At 41.5% G+C, this 21,714-nt stretch overlaps 1 protein-coding gene across 1 annotated transcript in view; it reads left to right on the top strand.

The window, feature by feature from the left end:
* NPAS3 (neuronal PAS domain protein 3) overlaps nucleotides 1-21,714 on the top strand; it is a 1,265,871-nt gene that overhangs the window by 666,543 nt on the left and 577,614 nt on the right. The window contains exon 5 of the mRNA XM_030213689.1: nucleotides 11,833-11,922. Coding sequence (XP_030069549.1) covers nucleotides 11,833-11,922 — 90 coding nt within the window. The remainder of the gene's footprint in view (nucleotides 1-11,832; nucleotides 11,923-21,714) is intronic.

The raw sequence follows: 21,714 nt of genomic DNA, 5'->3' as shown, positions 1-21,714 counted from the left end.
CTATCATATCTCCCCTCAGCCGTCTTTTCTCCAAGCTGAAGAGCCCTAGCCGCTTCAGCCTTTCCTCATAGAGAAGTCGTCCCATCCCCTTTATCGTTTTCGTCGCCCTTCTCTGTACTTTTTCTAATTATACTATATCTTTTTTGAGATGTGGCGACCAGAATTGAACACAATATTCAAGGTGTGGTCGCACCATAGACCAATACAAAGGCATTATAACGTCCTCATGCTTCAGTCTTAGAGTTCCAATTATTCATACAGTGTTTGGCAAGGATCTAGCCTTTTTGTAACAGAAATTACAAACTCGGCTTAATTGATGCATATGGCATTGATGTCTGGGGATATTTTCAATGATAATTATTGGTTTGGTTGTTCACATAAGCTATAACAGCTGATGTTTCCATCAGCTTTGCCCTTCCCAATGTGCACCGTATAGATTTACTGATGTTTATTAAAGAAAATCTCCTATCTGTCCTGCCTGCACATCGAAAAGCTGTCTTACAGCCATAGAAAAGCTGCCTAGATAAAACTTATATTAGCATGTCTTTAGATCCATTTATTTTAAAAGTATTAGATGTAATTTTTTTTTCAACACATCTTATTTTCCTTTCTTGATCTGCTTTGAAGGAAGCTTAATGTGGCAGCCAGCAACTAATGATAAATGTACTTGGGAAGGGGCAAAAAAAATTGCATTGTGTTAGTGTTTTATTTTTCATCTAATACAACCTTGGCTACTAATCAGAAAATTCTACATAGTGGGTAAGAAAATGTAATTAACCCTTTGACCCAATAGTCTTAATTGACGCCTGTTGAAAACAGTGGGACAATTCAGAAAAAAATAATTCAAAAGTAACCTGCAGTGGCTGCACATGGCTTATAATAAGTAACTTGCTCCAATCATATAAAATATGCAAAGACTTATTTTTGAGGGAGGAGGGGTTCGTTTTTAGACTTAGGTGTTTCTTGTTATTTCACATTGTTAGCTATAATCGGCCAGGTGATGCTACTTCCTATCATATAACATGTGTCATCATGAACCAAAAAAGAAGGAAAACACAGTCAACCATTAGGAGACAATAACATGACCATATATTTAGTTACAGTAGTAAGTACAGGAGACTAGCCTTGCAGTTAATAATGTTTCATGGCAGTTTCAACGGGTTGCAACTTTATGGCAATAACTAGTCAAGAAGGAACACAATGAAGAATGATCACTCCACTGTGAGTGATTTCATGTCACGCTGTACAAGAAGGTCACCAACAGGATATGGAGGAAAGAGGTTTTGCTTTCAGTGTTAGCTCAACTGAGGGCATGAAAAGTTGGAAGAATATGCAGGCCAGTACATTGTTCCAATCAGGGCTTTCCTTTCTGTATTTGGTGATGAAGCCATAGATAAAGGGTTAGAAAGTCCAAATTACTCAGTTTATGATATTCTTTTAGGTTTACAACCTCAAGGTTGTAGTCATATATTTAAGGGTTTTTATTTTGTGGCCCTTTTACTAAGGTGCATTAAGCATATTCCCCCTGATCCTATAAAGGTTGCCAAAAATTGTGTGCACAAATTTAGGCGCATTCCCGATTTGCACACACAATTAAATTGAATAACAAGCCAATTAGTACCAGTAATTGGCTTTTTAACAAGCAATTATTGGCACAAATTAGATTTAATTGGGACCAACATGCGTAACGTTAGGCGCGGGATCTACGCCAGAAATTTACACATGGTCCAAAAAGGGGGCATGGATATGGGAGGGTCATGGGCATTTCGAGAGTGGAGCAGGGGCGTGGCCGAGCTACATATGTAATTACAGAATAATGGTACTCCTCATGTAATTTTAGGCAAGGCATTTGCACCACATTGCAAATGCCCATACCTAAATTTACGCATGACTCTCCACTTAAGTGTTTATTCTATAAACCGCACCGAACTTTAGGCATGACTTCTAGAATGCCGCTTGAGCAGGTTTTTCAGCGTCAATATTTTAGGCGCCATTTATATAATTTACCCTATTACTCACGGCAATGCAGAATGACATACCACGGGACACACTCAGGTGTCCTGCAGTAAGTGCCAAATGTATGCCCTAACCTTGTGCTAAAAAATAATTTTTTGAGGGGGTTGTGTCTAGGGGCAGAGACTGGGCGTTTCTGTGCTAATCAGTTACCACAGCTACATTACCATGCGCTAACTGGTTAGCGCAGGAATAGTACGTGAGCCCTTACCACCTACAAAATAGGTGACGTTAAGGGTCAGATTCTATATATGATGCCTAAAAAAATCCACACGGAAAACATTTTCGCCTAAGCATATTCTATAAGCACCACCTAGATTTAGGTGCAGTATATAGAATATGTTTAGTTGATATCCCAGCACCTAAAACTACATGCGTCCGTTTACACCAATGAAAACATGGTGTAAATCCCAGTGCATAGATTTAGGCACATTGGGCCATATTCTATAACTACATGTGTAAATTTTGGAACGCCCACGAAATGCCCATTTCCCCACCCATAACCATGCCCCTTTTTGCTGCACGCTTTAGAAGATAGGTACACTGTGTTACAGAGTTCACTTTGGGGGCCCTTTTACAAAGGTGCCTGAAAAATGGCCTGCGGTACTGTAGATGCGTGTTTTGGACGCGCATAGAATCATTTTTCAGCGCACCTGTAAAAAATGCCTTTTGTAAATTCTTGCCGAAAATGGATATGCAGCAAAATGAAAATTGCTACATGTCCATTTTGGGTCTGAGACCTTACTGCCAGCCATTGACCTAGTGGTGAAGTCTCAGGGGTAACCGGGCGGTAATGACCTACGCACGTAAAATGCCACTTGGTGCACGCCCAATACGTGTGTCCAAAATTATTTTTCAGATGTGCGCCAAAAATGAAATTACCACAAGAGCCATGCGGTAGCCGGGCAGTAACTCCATTTTGGTTCAATTTGGGCATGCGTAAACTCTTACGCGGCTTAGTAAAAGGGCCCCTTAGTGAGTTGCATGTGTAAATTCTAATTATTGCCAATTTGTGCTCATTTTTAAGTACATAAGTAATGCCACACTGGGAAAAGACCAAGGGTCCATCGAGCCCAGTATCCTATCCATGACAGTGGCCAATCCAGGCCAAGGGCACCTGGCAAGCTTCCCAAACGTACAAACATTCTATACATGTTATTCCTGGAATTGTGGATTTTTCCCAAGTCCATTTAGTAGTGGTTTATGGACTTGTTCTTTAGGAAACCGTCTAATCCCTTTTTAAACTCTGCTAAGCTAACCGCCTTCACTGTAGTTTCATCGCATGCCCCCAGTCCTTGGTTAAGTGCTGTTATCAACGCTAATTGGCTTGTTAAGCCGATTAAGTGCGTTGTTACAAAATACACTTGGCACACTATATAGAATCCAGAGGTAACTGCAAACATGCTAATTTTTTTAAATGGCTGTGTACTATTGGCAATATTAGCACATGGACGTTAATACAGGAAATACAAAAAGGCCATTTTTATGGCTGCAGTAAAAATGGCCTTAGCATGTGGGAAAAACATACATAAGGGCACGCTAAGGCCATTTATTTCCACATCTTAGTAAAAAAAGACCCCCTTTTTTGGGCAAAAATTGAAACATGTGGCTACCCAGTCAAGTAAGTGATACCTGCTATTAATATTAGCACACTAACAGTTAAAGCAGTGTTGCGCCGTTAACATGGGGTTGAATAGCCAATGTGGCTTAAAGGGGCCTTAATGACAGTGGTTTATTTATGTAGCAAAACAGGCTGGGGGAGGAGAATGAATTTGTTAGTGTTATAGAACAGATTTATTATGGCAGAATTTGACTGTTGTAATTACTGTACAAGATGAACTCTTAGGGACCGAGCTTCCATTTATTACCACCGAGTTCCATTATAATATGAAGGGAATTGTTACACAGAGGCATTACAGTGATCACGTGCCAAGATGAGCATGTGTTATTTTTGGTTCATCTTGAAAGCGGTGGGGGCTGTTTATGGGGGCTTCTATGGGAGGGGGGGTTGAGGGGGAGGAGAGGATATGTTGCTGTCCGGTTATAGCCAAGATAAATGAACAGCCTTTCCCAGACACATTGACTTATTACAAAGACTGTTAAGGCTGATATGGAAGTGTTCCTGATCATGTCCTTGCCCACATCTCAGCGTCAGCCTCTCTATAATCGCATTCCAGAATTTTCACCCATTACGGATGTTAGAATTCAAGGAGATGCCGCTAATCATCTCAAAGGAGAGGAGGAGGATGATTTATAAGACGCTATAAACTCCTTTGCACAGTGTAAATGTTTTTACTTCAAGAAAGTCGGTCATGTAGATTTACATTTTTATTCATTCATAAATATAAATTAGAGTGCCTTCTTTTTAACACAGTAGCTCAGCTAAAGTGTTTGTCTCCTAGTGTGCGCTTTGTCTTAGCAAATGTACACAGTTTTTTTTATGTGGGAGGGGGGTAAATTTTGAAGCACTTCCATGACCCACTGCATCAGAGAGGCGCATATGTCTGCCAAAGTTAGTGTCTGGCCAGCCATGCTTTAGAATGAATCAGGAAGACGAAGAATACAATATTTTAAAGCCTCAGACTGTGATTTTTCTTTGTATTTTGGGAAAACAAAGGAGGTTTTCAGGTTTGGCTCGGCAGTTACTATTTTCAGACCTTTTGGCTTCCGAGAGGGTCTGGATTCCAGCACAAGCAAAGATACAAATTAGCCAGATTCTGCAGTAATGGAAGTAGAGTGATTATGGTTTTGACCTTACTCTGTGGATGGCCCATGTCATACATTTAAATACCCCTTCAAAAAGGCTGTTTGGTTGAAATGTATCCATGCAAAGGCTTGTTCATAAATATTCGCATTTAAATGTTGATGTTGTTGAAGGCAAAATTTTGAGAAAGATTTAGCCCTTCTACTTTTCATTAAATTTGGACTTTGAATCATTATAAGCTACAAAAGTATATATAAAAAATAGGTTCAATTATTACATTTAGGCTACTAATTTTGATGACCTTGGAATAAAAATTCAACGTTGGTACATTTTGGAGGCCATTTAGAAGTATCTAGATAGCAGCATTTACACATGTAGATCACACACACATACAAATAGTGATTTTACAAAGCCACTATCTGAAAAATTGTATGCCAGGGATACAGATTTATAGGGGGTAAGGTGGGCAAATGGTGAGGGCATGGCTCAAAAATAGATATGTATTTCCAATTTTACAATAGGAAGAAATATCTAGATTTTTTTAAAGCCAGTTTTGTACCTGCCAGGAAGCATACAAAAGCACCAGCACCCAGTTTAGACCTAGGAGGTTACTAACAAGGGTCACCTCCCACCCTCAGACCCTGATATTGCACAGAACACCTTCCCTTTCACCCTTCTATACCTCCAGGCAATTTTTCCCTCCCTTCCCTCTGTGCAGCCAGAATATAATCCCCCGTGCCCCCAGACCTCTTCCTTGCAGCCAGAACATAATCCTATCCCTTGATTCTCCTGTGGCAGCCAGAACGTAACCCCCCCAAACCCCTTCCCAGCAATCTGCGTGAAACCCTTAACCCCTGATAACCCTCTCCCACAGCTCTCACCGTGGATTCTCTAGTGACTAGCAGGGCATTCTATCTAGCTTGTTGACAGCCTGGCATCAGTATGGCTTCTCTGATCTCTAGCAGTAGTCTTGCAGCTTGACCCCCAGTGGTAGTATCAGTAAGAACCAAGAGGAGGCGAGGGTTTCATGGAGGCTGCCGTTAGGATGCTGGGAGATTATATTCTGGCATTCAGGTCTGAGGTGGGTGAAGGGTTAATTTATGGATGCCAGGGAGTGGAGAGGAGAGAGTAGTTTGTGCAATGTCGGGGTTGTCAGGGATAGAGAAGAACTTGATCCCTCTTCACAGGCTCCTTTAATAAATAGTGAGCATGACTTGGGGCCTGCTATTTTGTTTCTGCAGCCAGTAAACTGAGATGTTCTTAACTGCAGCAATGCAACTTGCAGAGGCCCACATACTCTTTTTTTTATGTGTTTTTTTTTGTTTGTTTTTTTAAATTGCTTTTCCCTCTGGTCAGGCTGATAAATACTCACGGATATGCTAGTAGCCTTTGCAGAATACAGGGGGAACTGAGCACATTCCAACCTGGACATCTCAATTCCTCTCCCGTGACCTATGTAATATAGGCCTCTTCATGATGAATTCAAATATATTTGAATATATGCAGTTTGCCTTTTTCTATTCAGTAATCTGTTGTTGCTTATGGATGTCATCAATAGAAATAGAACAAAACAAAACATGGAAAAGAAAATAAGATGATACCTTTTTTATTGGACATAACTTAATACATTTTTTGATTAGCTTTCGAAGGTAGCCCTTCTTCGTCAGATCGGAAATAAGCAAATATTGATAGATGACAATATATATAAGTAAAACATCAAAGCATTTCAGTGACAGTCTAACAGGATGAGGGTGGGTTAGGTGAGAGACAGGGAGAGCTGGGTAAATGAGGGACAGGGAGATATGCATGAAGATAAGAGGGTGACAAAGCAGTACAATTTTATAGTTTATAATGGGCTAGAAAACCCAGATCTTTGTTAAGTCCTGTCTGGTGGGTGTCAAAATATTTAATCATTCTGACTTCAAAGGTCTTACGTTCCTGTATTGTTTTAAAGGTCCCTTTCAGTATTCTTAAAATAAAATCACAGGTACAGTGTTCTGGTTTTGTAAAGTGCTGCCCCACAGAGGTGACATCCTGGTTGGGAATGGCATTTTTCATATAGTGTCTATGTAAATTAAATCTCTTCTTTAGCATCTGACTTGTTTCTCCAATGTAGCACCCTTCGTTGCATTTTTTACACTGAATGATATCTATCACATTGGAAGATAAGCGTGTGAAGGATTCCTTAATGTTGAATGTTTTTCCTTTGTGAATGACCATGGGGTCCTGTGAAATGTTTTGGCATAGTTTGCAGCTGGATATATTGCAAGGATGTGGCCATTCTCTTCTTTTTGAGTCTGTGTTGGGAGCTTACTTCTAATTAGCTTGTGTTTTAAGTTGAGTGGCTGTCGGAAGGCCAGCACTGGTTGGGGTGGGAATATCTATTTCATCCTCCTGGAGTAGTGGCTGTAGTTCTTTTATGATTTTTCTTAATTTTTCCAGCTCTGGGTTGTATGTCACTACAAGGGGGATTCTGTCTGTGGCTTTCTTTTCCTTGTACTGTAGCAGATTTTCCCTGGGTGTTTTGAGGGAGGAGGCAATATTCTTGGACATTATTTTGGGGTTGTAGCCTTTCTGTTTGAGGGTTGCAGTCAGGATTTTGAGGTGTCTATCTCTGTCCCCTGGGTCAGAGCAGATACGGTGGTACCTTGTGGCTTGGCTGTAAATAATGAATCGTTTTGTATGTGAAGGGTGGAAGCTGATTGTGGAAGTAGCTGCATTTCTCTTGGGTTTCTTGTATATGGAAGTTTGTATATAGCCATCGCTGATTGAGACTGTGGTGTCCAAAAATTTGACTTTTTTCTGGGGAGCTGTCAATTTTGAATCTGATTGTAGAATGGTATGTATTGAAGAAACTGTAAAATTGTTTCAGAGTTTCTTCCCCCTCAGTCCAAATCATAAAAATGTCATCGATGTACTGGTAGCATTTAGGTTTGGTCTGGTATGTATTCAGAAATGTCTCTTCCAGCTCAGCCATAAAGAGGTTGGCATATTAGGGTGCTGTCCTGGCATGATTTGTAGGTAGATATCATTGTTAAAGCGGAAATAGTTGTGAATTAGAATAAATGTGATTAATTCTGTGATAGTTTCTGGTGAGTATTGATGGTCCAGTGTGGATGTTTTTAGGAGTTTCTCACATGCAGCTATGCCATCTGCATGGGGAATGTTGCTTTATAGTGATTCTATGCCCAATGTGAGCAGAAGGGTACCTGGTGGTAACTGCTTGATGTTGTTCAATTATTCAGAAAATCTGTGGTGTCTTGTATGAAGCTGTTTGTCTTGTGCACGAAAGGTTTCAGAATCCCCTCTATGTCCAGATATTTCCTCTGTGAGTGTGCCAGTACCAGATATGATTGGTCTGCCAGGGTTTCCAGGTTTGTGGATTTTGGGTAGCATGTAGAATGTGCCCACAGAAGGATGGTTAGGTATGAGTTTCTTTAAATGTGGCTGTACTTGTTTTGGGACTGTTTGATAAGGTCTTTCAGCTGTTTTGTATAATCCTATGTGGGGTCCTCATGTAGTTTCCTGTAGTATGTGCTGTCTGAGAGCTGTCTGTGCCCTTCTTTGATGTATTTTTGTGTGTCCATAATCACCACTGAGCCTCCTTTGTCTGCGGGCTTGATGATAATAAGTTGGTTATTTTGTAGAGTTCTTATGGCCGCTCTTTCTGGTGAAGTAAGATTGTACAGAATTTTCTTTTGTTTGCTGGAAAGTTGTGATTTTACCCTATGTCTGAAACGTTCTATGTAGTTGTCCAGCTTGTTGTTTTGTCCATCCTGTGGGGTGAAATATGTGTTCTTTTGTTTAAAACTGTATTCCAGTCTGTTGGGATATTATGGATATTCTGAAAAGAAAATACATCTGTTTAGTGGTCAAAATGAACAGAGCCGAGAATTCCCCAGTAATTATAATATTTGTAGCAATTATTCTTTTTCTCTCAACATTCCCTGTAAGCTGCATGAGAGTACAGCACCCACATTACTGCTGCTGGTGGATGGCACTTCAAAATATCCATGGTTTCAATTGGGAGGGGCAGGCAGCTTCCGTAGGAATCCCAGGGGACTTGCTGGACCCTCATGATTGAAGATGTGATACTGCAGCATCACTCCCACTGGAATGAATGTGGGCAGTTGCTTCCTCCCATCAAACTTCAAACATACTATAGAATCATGGGAGCTAAATATTCAGCTGGAGGTGGTCAGAGATTTTTCCACTGCTGTCGTCTTTATGTCGAGTTGCAGTGTTAGGTCACGTCCAAACACCAGCATTGAATATCTGGGTATGTGGAACTGACCAGCACTTAATCCATTCAGCGCTGATATTCAGCCTTAACCAATTACGTTATATCAACCAAAGATAGGACTGCTATTTATGTGGTCCTATTTGGATAGCTAACTTTTAAAGCCACAGTAAAAAGTGGCCTGCAGTAGTGCGGACACGTTTTTTGAATGCACCTGGGCCACTTTTTACCACAGCTGGGAAACAGGCCATTTTTTTAGGTGGCAGGGAAATGGGCATGCGCAGAAATGAAAACTGGCACACGCCTATTTACATCCTGAGCCCTTACCAACTATTGATGTAGCAGTCATGGCTCATGCACCACCCACGTGGCAACCATGCAGTGCGTGCCAAAGTAGCGTGCACCAATGTGACTGCGCTGCCGATTACCAAGCCTTCGAGCTAGAAAATAGAAAAATATTTGAATGCCCAGTCTCCCAGCTTTGTAAGGTCCTCTTGCAATTTTTCACAGTCCTTTTGCGATTTAACAACTTTGAATACCTTTGGGCCCCTTTTACCAAGCTGCTGCAAAAGGGCGCTGGCGTCAAACTATGTTGTACATGCTCGCTGAGGCCCCCTTTTACCACAGCTGGTAAAAGGGAAGTCTCGCCTTCCTGCAGGAAATGGCCATGCGGGAACTAAAGCACTTGCCGCGTGGCTATTTCGGGGGGGGGGGAGCCCTTACTGCCACCCGCATGGCACTGCCCAATTGCCGCCGGGTACACTCCAGTGCTACAAAAATAAATACATTTTTGTAGGCCGGAAATGACAGTGTACTAGGGGTGGGAAGTGCCTCCAGGATGCTGCGGTAAATGGAGCCCTTTGTGTCATCAGCAAATTTACCTCCCTATTTACTAAGCTACAATACCGGCTGCCATGCGCTAATACCGACACAGCCAATTCCCTTTGAATGGGCTGTGTCGGCATTGCCACGCAGCAGCCGCTAGCTCAGGTTAGTAAACAGTAGGGTTAATTATCTCACTTGCATAGAGATTAGTATTCTAAACATTTATGTATGCAAAGGACATGTAAATGCGAGTACCTAGCTTATAGATTTGCGTTTCACATGTGCGTATTTAAAACATAGTAAGCCTTGTTTTGTTGCCTTACTATTTCTATGATGATATCTTTTACATCAATGTTTCTATTAGTTTCAGTGTATTTAAACTGAAATCAATTTTAATATTTTTTAAACAAGTAACTTTATTATTTTTTCTTAATAATGTACAACAGCATGACATGAACAAGCAAAGAAACAGAAAACGTGCTGAAAAACCACAAAACATTTTAAATCGTAGATTAAACAAAAAGAAAGAGGGAATAGTACCATCGCAAAAAGCAAAAGAAAAGGAACAGTTCATATTAAAATGATTTCTCGTTACTTCAAAATAACAGTATCAAACAGTTAATGTTAAGAAATCAGAGCAAAACTATAACAGGAAAGAGAAAAAGATCAATGTAGAATGGGGATATATGTTAATAATCTATGATAAATCAGGAGAGATTTCATTGAAGAGAAACTGATATAAATCAGTCATATGAGAAACTGAAGTAAATAAGTAGTAAATCCTGGAAGCAAATAAAATTAGCAAACATAATTAAAAAAAGGAGTGTAATAGAGGGTTCCAAATCTGATAATATCTCTACGGTTTATGTTTCAAAAACCAGGTGAGCTTTTCCATACCTACTATGTGCCATACTTTCTCTAACCATATGTATTTCCAGTTCCAGTTTACAGTTTATTGAATTCACTATACCGCTAGGCGTTTTGTTTAAAAAGATCACAGTGGTGTACAAATTGAAAATAATTTAACACATACCAGATAATAAATACAATAATCGGATAGGAAAGAGTCAGTCATACAAGACCATTCATTTACATAGTGGACATAGAAGAAAATCACTGCAGTTACCCAGTCAAACTTTGGAAAGATTAGCTCCGAACACAAGGGCAATATAATGAGATTTAAGTAACCATTTAAAATGTTTCAAAACATTTAGAAGGTAAAGCAAATTCGTGCCATCTTTGAGCCACACATATCTTGGCGATGAGTAATAATAATTTAGGGGGTCTTTTACAAAAGCTTAGTTTAGGAATAAAATGAGCCCTGCTGCAGATAACTTGAGCCAAGCTTTAGTAAAAGACCTCCTTAATTAAATCTAAGTGGCTTACATCTTCAAAGTGAGCTGTGGGTATTCCAAGTAATGCTAAAGATGGATCTAATTGGATTTGTTGACCTACAGTTTTGCTAATATGGTCTAGAACCGTAGACCAAAATTGCTGAATAAAGGAACATTCCCACCACATATGTAAGAGAATATCCAAAGGCTTGCAACCTCTCCAACAAATCAGTTGTGTGATTTTTGGTCATATCAACGCATTCCATAAAGCTAAGTTGCTGGCATCATGAGACCTTAGAAAACCAAAGAAACTCTGGAATTTGTTGACAGAGAATATAGTAAAAGCAGTTAGCTTAGCGAGGTTTAAAAAAGGTTTGGATGGCTTCCGAAAGGAAAAGTCCATAGACCATTATTAAAATGGACTTGGGGAAAATCCACTGCTTATTTTTAGAATAAGCAACATGAAATGTATTGTACTGTTTTTGGGATCTTGTCAGATACTTGTGACATGGATTGGCCACTATTTGAACCTTCAGTCTGTCCCAGTATGGCAATACTTATGTACTTATGTTTATGACACCCTATTTTTTAGGCATGTACAGGAGAAGAAAAAGCCTAGGTCTGGTCAATTCAAACTGTGCTTTCTACTTTCATTTCTGGTATTACTGCTCTGTTAAATATTAATCTTAACTTTATTTCATCTTTTTCTCCCACAGTCCCTGGATGGATTTGTATTTGCACTAAACCAAGAAGGAAAATTTTTGTACATATCAGAAACCGTCTCCATCTACTTAGGCCTTTCCCAAGTAAGTTTCTATTAAAATGCGGTGGTCAGTCAGGCCACCCATGTTCTGTTTTGTGTATTTGTTCTTGCCTTATATTCCCCTGCCTGTGAACTCTCCCACAGCAAAACCAGGAGAGAAAGGTCCAAATTCAAAGATTGCTGCTGAGAATTTTTCAGAAGAGACACATTAATTTGCTTGATTTTCATTAACAATAATAGCACTGTATGAAGCCTTTTTCTAAACATGTCTTTGGTGTACTACAGTCTCAGTGTGTCAGAAACACAAATGCAGCTAAATCTAGGGTTGATTATGCAACCGCAAATATAATAGAAACTGTTGGAAAGGAGAATTAAGAAGCAACTGCTCAGTTAGGGGAAACAGTGGCACAGGAGCTTCAAATAAAATTGCCAAATGCGATAAGTAGACTTTGGGACCCTTTTACTAAAGGGTGTTAATACCTAACGTGCGTTAGCACTCGAGAAAAGGCTTAGCACAAAATATGTTAAAGCATTTTGCGTGATTTTGCCTGTTAGCATATACTAAACTCCACATTAGCTACTGTTTAAAAATATTTTTTGGAGGAGGCGTGTCATGCTTGGAAAATGGAAGCATTTTCCAGCTAACGCATTCTGATTAACGTGTGCTAACTGGATAACGCAGGGTTAATGCAGGAGCCCTAGGAGGTGCTAAGTACTCCTGTGTTAATTTTTTGCAGGTACCATGCACTACTGCAAACCGTAGTGCACGACCTACAAAAAAAAAAGAAAAAGCCAACAAAATATGCCATGGTAAATCTGGACAAGTTCTGTGTTAGAACAGGTTTTACAGTATTTTAGTAAAAGGGTACCTTTACTGGCAGAGATGAAACCAGCTAAGAGACCACAATCCATCCCAAAGTTTAGCTACTGTACTAAAAACACAGAGCAAGGAACGACCAATTCTCAGAACGCTGAAGAAAATCTCCACAGTTTGAGTCCTGCCCTTATAGCAAGTGAAGCATCAGTAATTGGAGCTCTTTGAAGAATTAAAGAAATGTCAGGGACTTCTGAGAGGTCTGCAAGGTTGTTTTCGTTCCGAAATGATAGCCGAAAGGTGTTGTGCTAGTGAGTATATGGATGTTGGCTGTGATGGACATGTTGTTCATGGGTGTTTTGGTGGCTAGTGCTGTATATAGTACTGCAGAAACCTGGATCTTGTTTTTTGACCTCTGCATGTATAAGGCATCTTCCAGGAACTGCTCTCCAGACTGCCTTCTGATCCTTAGCTGGGCTTGTCAAGGTTGTGGTTCCAGCAGCTCAGATTCTCTTGATAGACCTGAAAATTGTAAAAACAAACCAAAGTTTCAGTGTGCACAAGAGTCAAAGAAAAAGGGAGCTCACAGAAAAATTCTACGTACATCATAAGAGTAAAAAAAGCAAAATGCTGTCTTGAACTTATGTTTCTGATTCGTCAAAGAACCAAACTCAGGTGACTGTTTTACTTGTTCCTAGTGATATTTGTTTCATATAACAAGTGGGATTTTGTTTTTTAACTGTTATACAGCACTGGTATAGGAGCAGTGGCGTTCCTAGGGGGGGCGGACACCCGGGGCGACGCCCCGCCCCCCCCGGGTGCAGCGCCCCCTGATGCAGCGCAGACCCCCCCCCAGCGAAAGACCCCCCCCCCCCGCAAAAGAGCCCCTCCCGGGTGCATGCCACTGGGGGGGGGGGGTGCCGCAGCGCGCGCCTGCTGCGAGTTTACTAACTTTGCTTGTTCGTTGCAGCTCCCTCTGCCCCGGAACAGGAAGTAACCTGTTCCGGGGTAGAGGGAGCTGCAGCGAACGAGCAAAGTTAGTAAACTCGCAGCAGGTGCGCGCCGTGGCACCCCCCCAGCGGCGTGCACCCGGGGCAGACCACCCCCACCGCCCCCCCTTGGTACGCCACTGTATAGGAGTATTCTAGAGTCGTTATTTCACCTGTTTTCATGTACTGGTGTAGGAGAACATGTCACATTGGTTGATACTGCACCTATTAATCAAACTGTTTCTGTGTCAGTACAACATTATGTACCACTGGTTTTCTGTGTTGGTTTGTTGCTAATTAGAGAGCTCAAATTCAGCATTTAGGGGGAGATTCTGTATAAGGTGCCTAAAAAAACTCGGCATGGAAATCGATTCCAACTAAACATAGTCCATAAACGGCACCTAGGTTAAGGCACGGTATATAGAATATGCTTAGTTAATATCTCAGCACCTAAAACTACATGCCTCCATTAGGTGCGTAGATTTAGGTGCTCTAGACCGTAGTCTATAACTTTGCATGTAAATTTTGGAATGTCCACGGAGCACCCATTTCCCCGCTCATAACCACACCCCTTTTTGCCTGCGTGTGTTAGAAGTCAGGCGCACTGCATTACAGAATGCGCTTAATGAGTTCACGTAAATTCTAATTATTGCCATTTAGTGCTCATTATTGCTTGATGAGAGCTGTTATCAATGCTGATTAGCTTGTTAAGACAAGTAAGTTATGTGCGTTGTTACAGAATACGCTTGGATTTTTGGCATGGATTTCTATGTGTGCTATATAGAATCCGGGGGTTAAAAGGCAGTATCACTTATGTACAAGCTCATCTGGGCGGCAGGAGCACAGAGCATGTCAGCACTTTGTATCCACTGGCTCAGATCCCGTGAAAAAGTGGCAGCGAAACAGGTGTCTGTCGGGGTCTGATGAGCTTGCAGAAAAGTGACACTTTGTCTTGACAGCTTTATGCCAATTGCCAGTCATTCTGTTTAGGTTTTTTGAGTATCTACAAAGATTTATTTTGAAGTGTGAAAGAAAAGATAAAATTAATTTATCATGTAAAAAGACAATACATATATTTAGGGGCCCTTTTACTAAGCCGTGTAGGCGCCTACGTATGCCCAGCGCACACCAATTCGGAACTACCGCCCAGCTGAAACGTGACCCGGGTGGTAATTTCATTTTTTATGCGTGTCCACTACATGCACCAGAAAATATGTTTTATTTTCCTGCACACGGCACTAACTAGACGGTAATCGGCATTGTCCGCTTGCTGACGATTACCGCCTGGTTAACGCGTGAGACCTTACTGCTAAGTGACTGTGTGGTGGTAAGGTCTCAGGCCCAAAATGGACGTGTGCCAGTTTTCATTTGCCGCACGTCCATTTCGGCCAAAAAAAGGCCGCTTTTGCACGTGCGGTGAAAAATGGACCTGCGCGCGTCCAATGAATGCGTCTACACCAGCGCAGGCCACTTTTCGGTTCGCCTTAGTATAAGGACCCCTTAGGCAGGTGGGGGGTTTTGTTGCTGATTATAATGGTCACGAGTGGGATCCACCTATTTATTTAGTGTTGATAATTAATATCATGTCCCAGTGACAATGACACATTCATCCCCCTTATAAATAGTTCTTAAGTGAACATGGTGTCTACTCTTGGTTGAGTTATTATTTTTGTGGTAGCAGACTATTGAAGAGCCATTATATGTCTTTAACTGTTCTTTTACAGTTAGGTATGAGCATTTACACCAGCCATTCAGCTGTCGTAGCTGCTCGCACCTAAACTTAGACACGTAACTGTAGACTTGAGCTACTGTTGTATAACAGAAGTTATGTGTGTAACTGCCATTATAGAATTGGCACTTATAGCTTCTCATCCCAGCACCTAACTAGGTGATGTATAGAGAATTACCCCTTTAGGGCTAGATTCTATATATGGCGCCTGAAAAACCTGCATGGAAAGAAAATAGGACTTGGTGTATTCTCTAAAGTATGCCTAAATTTTATAGAATAGGCTTAAATTTCCATGCAGTGTATAGAATACACTGAGCGCCTTTCCATGCGATCAAATTTGATTGCGTCCATTTAGGCCACATTTTACTTAGTATAAACCCCGACACCTAAATTAGTTGCAGATCAGGTGTATTCAATAATAATGTGCATAGGTTTTAGAAACGCCCATGCCCTGCCCATGGCCACGCCCCCTTTTCAATAATGCAACTTAGAATGTATGTTCACCATGTTACAGAATACACTTAGGGGTCCTTTTACTAAGCTACGTAAGTGCCTATGCGCGCCCAACGCATGCCAATTCTGAGCTACTATCCGGCTACTGCATGGCCCGTTCGGTAATTTCATTTTTGACGCGCCAAAATATATATATTTTATTTTCTGACACGCAGGGAAAATCGTGCAGTAACTCCAGCTTGACGCGTGTAGGCGATTACCACACAGTTAACGCGAGAGACCTTACCGCTAAGTCAATGGCTGGTGGTAAGGTCTCAGACCCAAAATGGACATGCGCCAATTTTTATTTTGCTGCACGTCCACTTTTGGAAAAATGAAAAAAAAGGCCTTTTTTACAGGTGCGCTGAAAAATGCGCACATCCATAACACGCGTCTACACTACCGCAGCCCATTTTTCAGCGCATAAAAGGACCCCTTAGCGAGTTGTGCATGTAAATCTTATTGCCAATTAGTGCTGATGATTGCTTAACACTCAATTAACAGTGCTGATTAGCTAGTTAACCAATTAAGTTATGCACATTGTTATAGAATATGCGTTGATTTCCACACAGAAATTAAGGTGCTGTATATAGAATTTGGGGGTTAATGCCTGGGTAATCCAGGAGCAGAGTTGGAGCAGACCTGGAAGTAGGTGGGATGTATAAAAGGCTTGATTCTATAAATGAAGCTCAAAAATTGGCATCGAAAAAGATTGGCACTAAGCACAATTCTATAAAGGGCACTCATTATAGAACAGTGTTGAGTGCTGACTCCTGCACCCTAACTTTGGGTGCCAAACTTACACATGGTTGAAACCCAAGTTAGGCACACTGACCAGCTATTCTAAAACACTGCACCCAACTTTTAGGGATGCTCCTGATTCACCCAAACTCCTCCGCAGTCCCTTTTCTGTTACGGGCTATGGGATTTGGGCAACCAGCATTACAAAATAGCACGCAAATTCTAATTGATGCCAATTAACATCAAGAATTACTGACATTGATTGGCTCGTTATCCGAATAAGTTGTGCACATATCTCAAGATTGCATGCAAATTTCGACAACCTTTATAGAATCCAGGGGCAAATGCCCAATTGGTTATCGGGGTGCCAGCACTGATATTGGTATTGGTGATAACCCAATAACTTCCAGTGGCTGCCAAAATCCTGCATATTTAGTACTGGTAGCCAGATTAGGGCTGGCACTGAACATCTTGGTTTAATTCTAATAAAAAAAAAAACACTGATCGCCGTGGGATGAATATTGCCCCCTGTATATACAATATATTGTGCCATGAAGTGGTATGCAATAGTCCATGTGCCGGAATATTATCTGTTCAGAAACAAACTTACACTGGAGAAACTTTCTCACAGAAAGGGTCATGATTAATTTATTGAGCGCAAATGAAGTTGCTTCTCTCCGTTGTTTTGAACTTTGCCCCCCCCTGTGCTTGGCAGGGAAAGGGGCACATTAATAGTACTTCCCTTGTGTGCTATTACCGAATGTTTATGGAGTACCCTGCATTATCTTGGGAGCTGACACTGTGACAGGGAGTCATAGGAGTCGAGAACTTGCAGAAAGAGACCATTAAAATGTATTACATGGAAGGTTCCAGGAATTTTCTTTTTTTTTTTTTACCTTGACAGAATCCCTTATGGAGAAGGGAAGAGGACACATTAAAAGAGGGTAGATTTACTATTAGATTTTAATTTTTTAACCAACCTTTATGAGGCTTTAAAGACCTAGAATGAGTGAAAGTTGTCTAAATTCAGCATATCATTAGCCCTGCTCTTGTTGTATTCAGCGATTGTTCTCACCACCCCTCCGTGTTCTGATTCTGGAACGCAGTTGAGCGTTTTAGAATATTGATTTGCCAGCCACACTGATTCTTTCTGAAGAACCCTAAGGAGGTGATGAATGGAGATAAAGTGTTTCCTAGTTTTTGTTTCTTCAATTTGCCCTGAAGGAGGGGGTCCCTATAAATGCTGCACTAGCCCCAGGTCCTGTTTATTTTTTATTTAGCGCTATCATCCACAATATTCTGAGACGTTTAAAAGAGGCATATTTTCAAAGCACTGAGGGGCCCTTTTACTAGGCCACGTAAGTGTCAACGCGTGCCCAATGCACGCCAAAATGGAATTACTGCGTGGCCCTTGCGGTAATTTCATTTTTGGTGCGCGTCCGATACGTGCATCCAAAAAATAATTTTTATTTTCGGACACGCGTATCGAACGTGCACCAAGTGGCATTTGACTCGCGTAGGTCATTACCACTCAGTTACCATGTGAGACTTTACTGCTAGGTCGATGACTGATGGTAAGGTCTCAGACCCAAAACGGATGCGCCAATTTTGATTTTGCTGCATGTCCATTTTTGGCAAAAATTTTACAAAGGCATTTTTGCAGGTGTGCTGAAAAATGGATCTGCGTGCGCCCAAAACACGAGCATGCACTACCGCAGGACATTTTTCAGTGCACCTCAGTTAAAGGAACCCCTTAGACTTACAAAGTTCCATAGTAACTAAGTGCTTTGAAAATACGCCTCTATAGTAACCAATGGAACTTCGTAAGTCTAAGTGCTTTAAAAATGAGTCCCTTAGTCATGTTTCCTTAAGAGAACAAGTCCAGAAATGCACTGGGTTGGAAATTGAAGGAAATATGAGCTGGCTTTCTATAAGTCACCTGATATAACAAAAGTGGTACATATGACCAACTTGGAAACCTAATGTGCTCATTATATAACAGGACACCTAATGTATGTTATAGAATACTAGCATGTATGCACATATGTTATTTTATTTTTTATTTATTTGTTGCATTTGTACCCCGCATTTTCCCACCTATTTGCAGGCTCAACGTGGCTTACACAGTACCGTAAAGGTGTTTGCCAAGTCTGGTAAAGAACAGATACAAGGTTATGTTGTGTTCGAATAGGTAGGTGTATTCCAGGCTCCTTTAGGGTAGAAAGGAGAAAGGTTGTATATTGTCCAGTACGATCATTGATTTAGTTGTGTAACCAGATGTGGGGATTTACTGCTTGCTCTGGGATTGATAACATGGAATATTGCTAGTATTTGGGATTCTGCCAGGTACTTGTGACCTGGATTGGCCACTGTTGGAAACAGGATACTGGGCTAGATGGATCATCGGTCTCACCCAATATGACTATTTTTATGTTCTTATGGGGAGATGCCGGCCACTAAAGAGCAGGTGAGATCTTGAACTGATCAACCAGCACCAGCCTCCATCAATTTGACTTCCTAGCCTACCCTGCCTGCAATCCAGACAAATGTTTTGCCATAAGAACAGCTTAGTAGACCAGGATAATATAATTTGCCAGGGGCTTGATTGGGGGGACGGGGGCTGCATTTACCCCAGAGGGTACATCTTTAGAGAGCAGTGGGCAGCAATAGTTAAAGAAAATTGGCACAATTTAGCCTCCCTGTACGATGGACACATGCTCCACCCTCGGTGATAACTCTTGATCACTTGCTGGATTTATAGCCAAGATTCACTGGCAAAGGTTCTAGAATGGGTTAACTCTAAACACTGAGCCTTCCAGTACCGCTGCACTTGCAGTTTTAAGGCTGAAGATAGATATCGTACGTAGCATACAATAATTTACAGGCATCCATCTTCCAAAAGTGGCAGAATCATGCTGGAAAGAACTTGGGAAAGGTAAAGTCCATGTGGGGCTTTCTGTGGGTACATTTCCACCTTCTTCACAGCAGGTACAAATGTTCTTGGGTACGCTGGCCCACTCTCCCCTCCACTGGCCGTGCCCCCGCTGTAGATTTTCCCCTTGAAAATGTTCTTATAGTTGCGTAGTTAGCATAAAAACTGCCCCAAATATGTGTTACTAGACTAGATATAGAATCAGTCAATCTGTAGAAAAAGGAATGAGAACTGCAGAGACCCTAAGCTTTGCTGACTTTGAGGAGCCCCATATTCCAGTACAGGACCACAATATTAGGCAAGACTTGACAATCGTCTAGGACAGCAGTGGGCAACCTCTGTCCTTGAGGGCCACAACCCAGACAGATTTTCAGGATTTCCCTAATGAATATACATGAGATCTGTTTGCATGCACTGCCTTCATTGTATGCAAATAGATCTCATGCATATTCATTGGGGAAATCCTGAAAATCCGAGTGGGTTGCGGCCCTCAAGGACCAAGGTTGCCCACCCCTGATCTAGGATTTCTAATTCAGTGCATCTCTGAACTCACTTTCTGAGGGCAATTCTACAAAGAAGCACATATAGGGCACCTGTTAGGATCATCTTGGGAAAATCAGCATTGTGTGTGTGTGTTGGGGGGGGGTCCCAAAGAATGGCTGTAGTCAAAGCAAAACAGTAAGTCCTGACAACCACAAACTCAAAGAAATAACAGGCGGAAATTTTCTAGCCAAAAGGGTGAGCACTTTTCAAATAGCCCCTTTACCCAGATTATTCTTTGAGAGATCATGCAAGGCCATTCTAAGGGCAGTGCAAGGAGAGCAGCCACACAGGGTGCGAGAGAGATGGGGGCACCAAAATTGCTCCCTGTCCATTGTCTCCTCTGCTTGGCCATGGCACAGTGTGTGGGACAGGGCCACCTGGGGGCATGTTGCACAGGATGCAATTCCAGCTTGGTAAAGTCCTGAGGTCATGTTGGGCTGATCTTGTTTTTTTTGGGGGGGGGGGGGGGGGGGGGGGGCTAATGGGCCTAAAAGTTAAAGAATTGTGCCCAGTGCCAACATGGAAACGATGAGTGTAATGTTTGCATGAGTCTTGTATACTTAATGCCCACTCTGCTCCAAGACCAAGGCACTGCCCGCACTCCTCTGCCACTCTGCAGGTGGGAAAGCAAGGAGGCAAGAGGAAGGGCAGACAACTGAAGAGTATCCCCAAAGAACTTAGAAACTTTGCCAATCTGGAACTGGCAGCTTGGCATAGTGTTAAACATTCTTTACTCTCATTAAAGCTAGCATTAATCCTTGCCTTATTTTGTTCGGGAGAGGAGCACGAGGGACTTCTGGTTTCCATTTTTGTTTCTTGAAACCACCTTGCCCCTGTAGGACTTCTTGTTTCATTATTATGTTGTGCTTGTATTAATCTGTTTTATGCTTAGTGCCCAGCAAAGTCCAATAGCCATTAAAGATGTAGAATGAATAATTAGTCTAACCAGGTAAATTCTAATTAGGGAACTCCTGGAAAGCATTCTTTGTACAGTAGCCTACAACAAATCTTCCAGCCCTGGTTAGTGGTGTAATCCAAATTCTGTCAAGGCAACTGCATTTTCTGTAATTGAGATGTGTATGTTTGCTTTGCATAACAGATGGCTCTGTATGCTTAGACTGATAGCTAGGAAAAAAATAATTGCATTATTCTAGCCAAAAGAATATTAGCTTTTGGGTTTTGGCCATGTTATTCAGTCCTCCTGCCAGCAGAGCATATGTACATATATGGATTCGATTTTCAAGGAACTTGCTGCATCTGGAAAACTGTGGCCATCTGAAATATCATCTGTTCAAGGGAAAAATTGCTTTAACCCTGTGCTGTTATCTTTTTACATCTATTCATTTTCTCCCTACCATGTTCTTCACCTCTAGTGCAGGGGTCTGTCTTTAATCTATAAACCATGTCACATGGTCAGGGTTTTGCTTCTATCTCCCTGCCCCCCCCCCCCCCCCCCCCCCCAGCACCTTGTATAGGCAAAGATTTTTGACTGCAGCTAACCCGATAGACGGAATCACTGCTCAGAATGATCTGCAAAGTTGGTATCTTCTGATTTTAATACACGGGGAGAGAAAATTTTAAAGCCATTTCTGAGG

This window comes from Microcaecilia unicolor, chromosome 9 (assembly GCF_901765095.1).
Source record: "Microcaecilia unicolor chromosome 9, aMicUni1.1, whole genome shotgun sequence".
In the NCBI taxonomy this organism is placed as follows: domain Eukaryota; kingdom Metazoa; phylum Chordata; class Amphibia; order Gymnophiona; family Siphonopidae; genus Microcaecilia; species Microcaecilia unicolor.
This window is presented reverse-complemented; position numbering and strand designations above follow the sequence as displayed.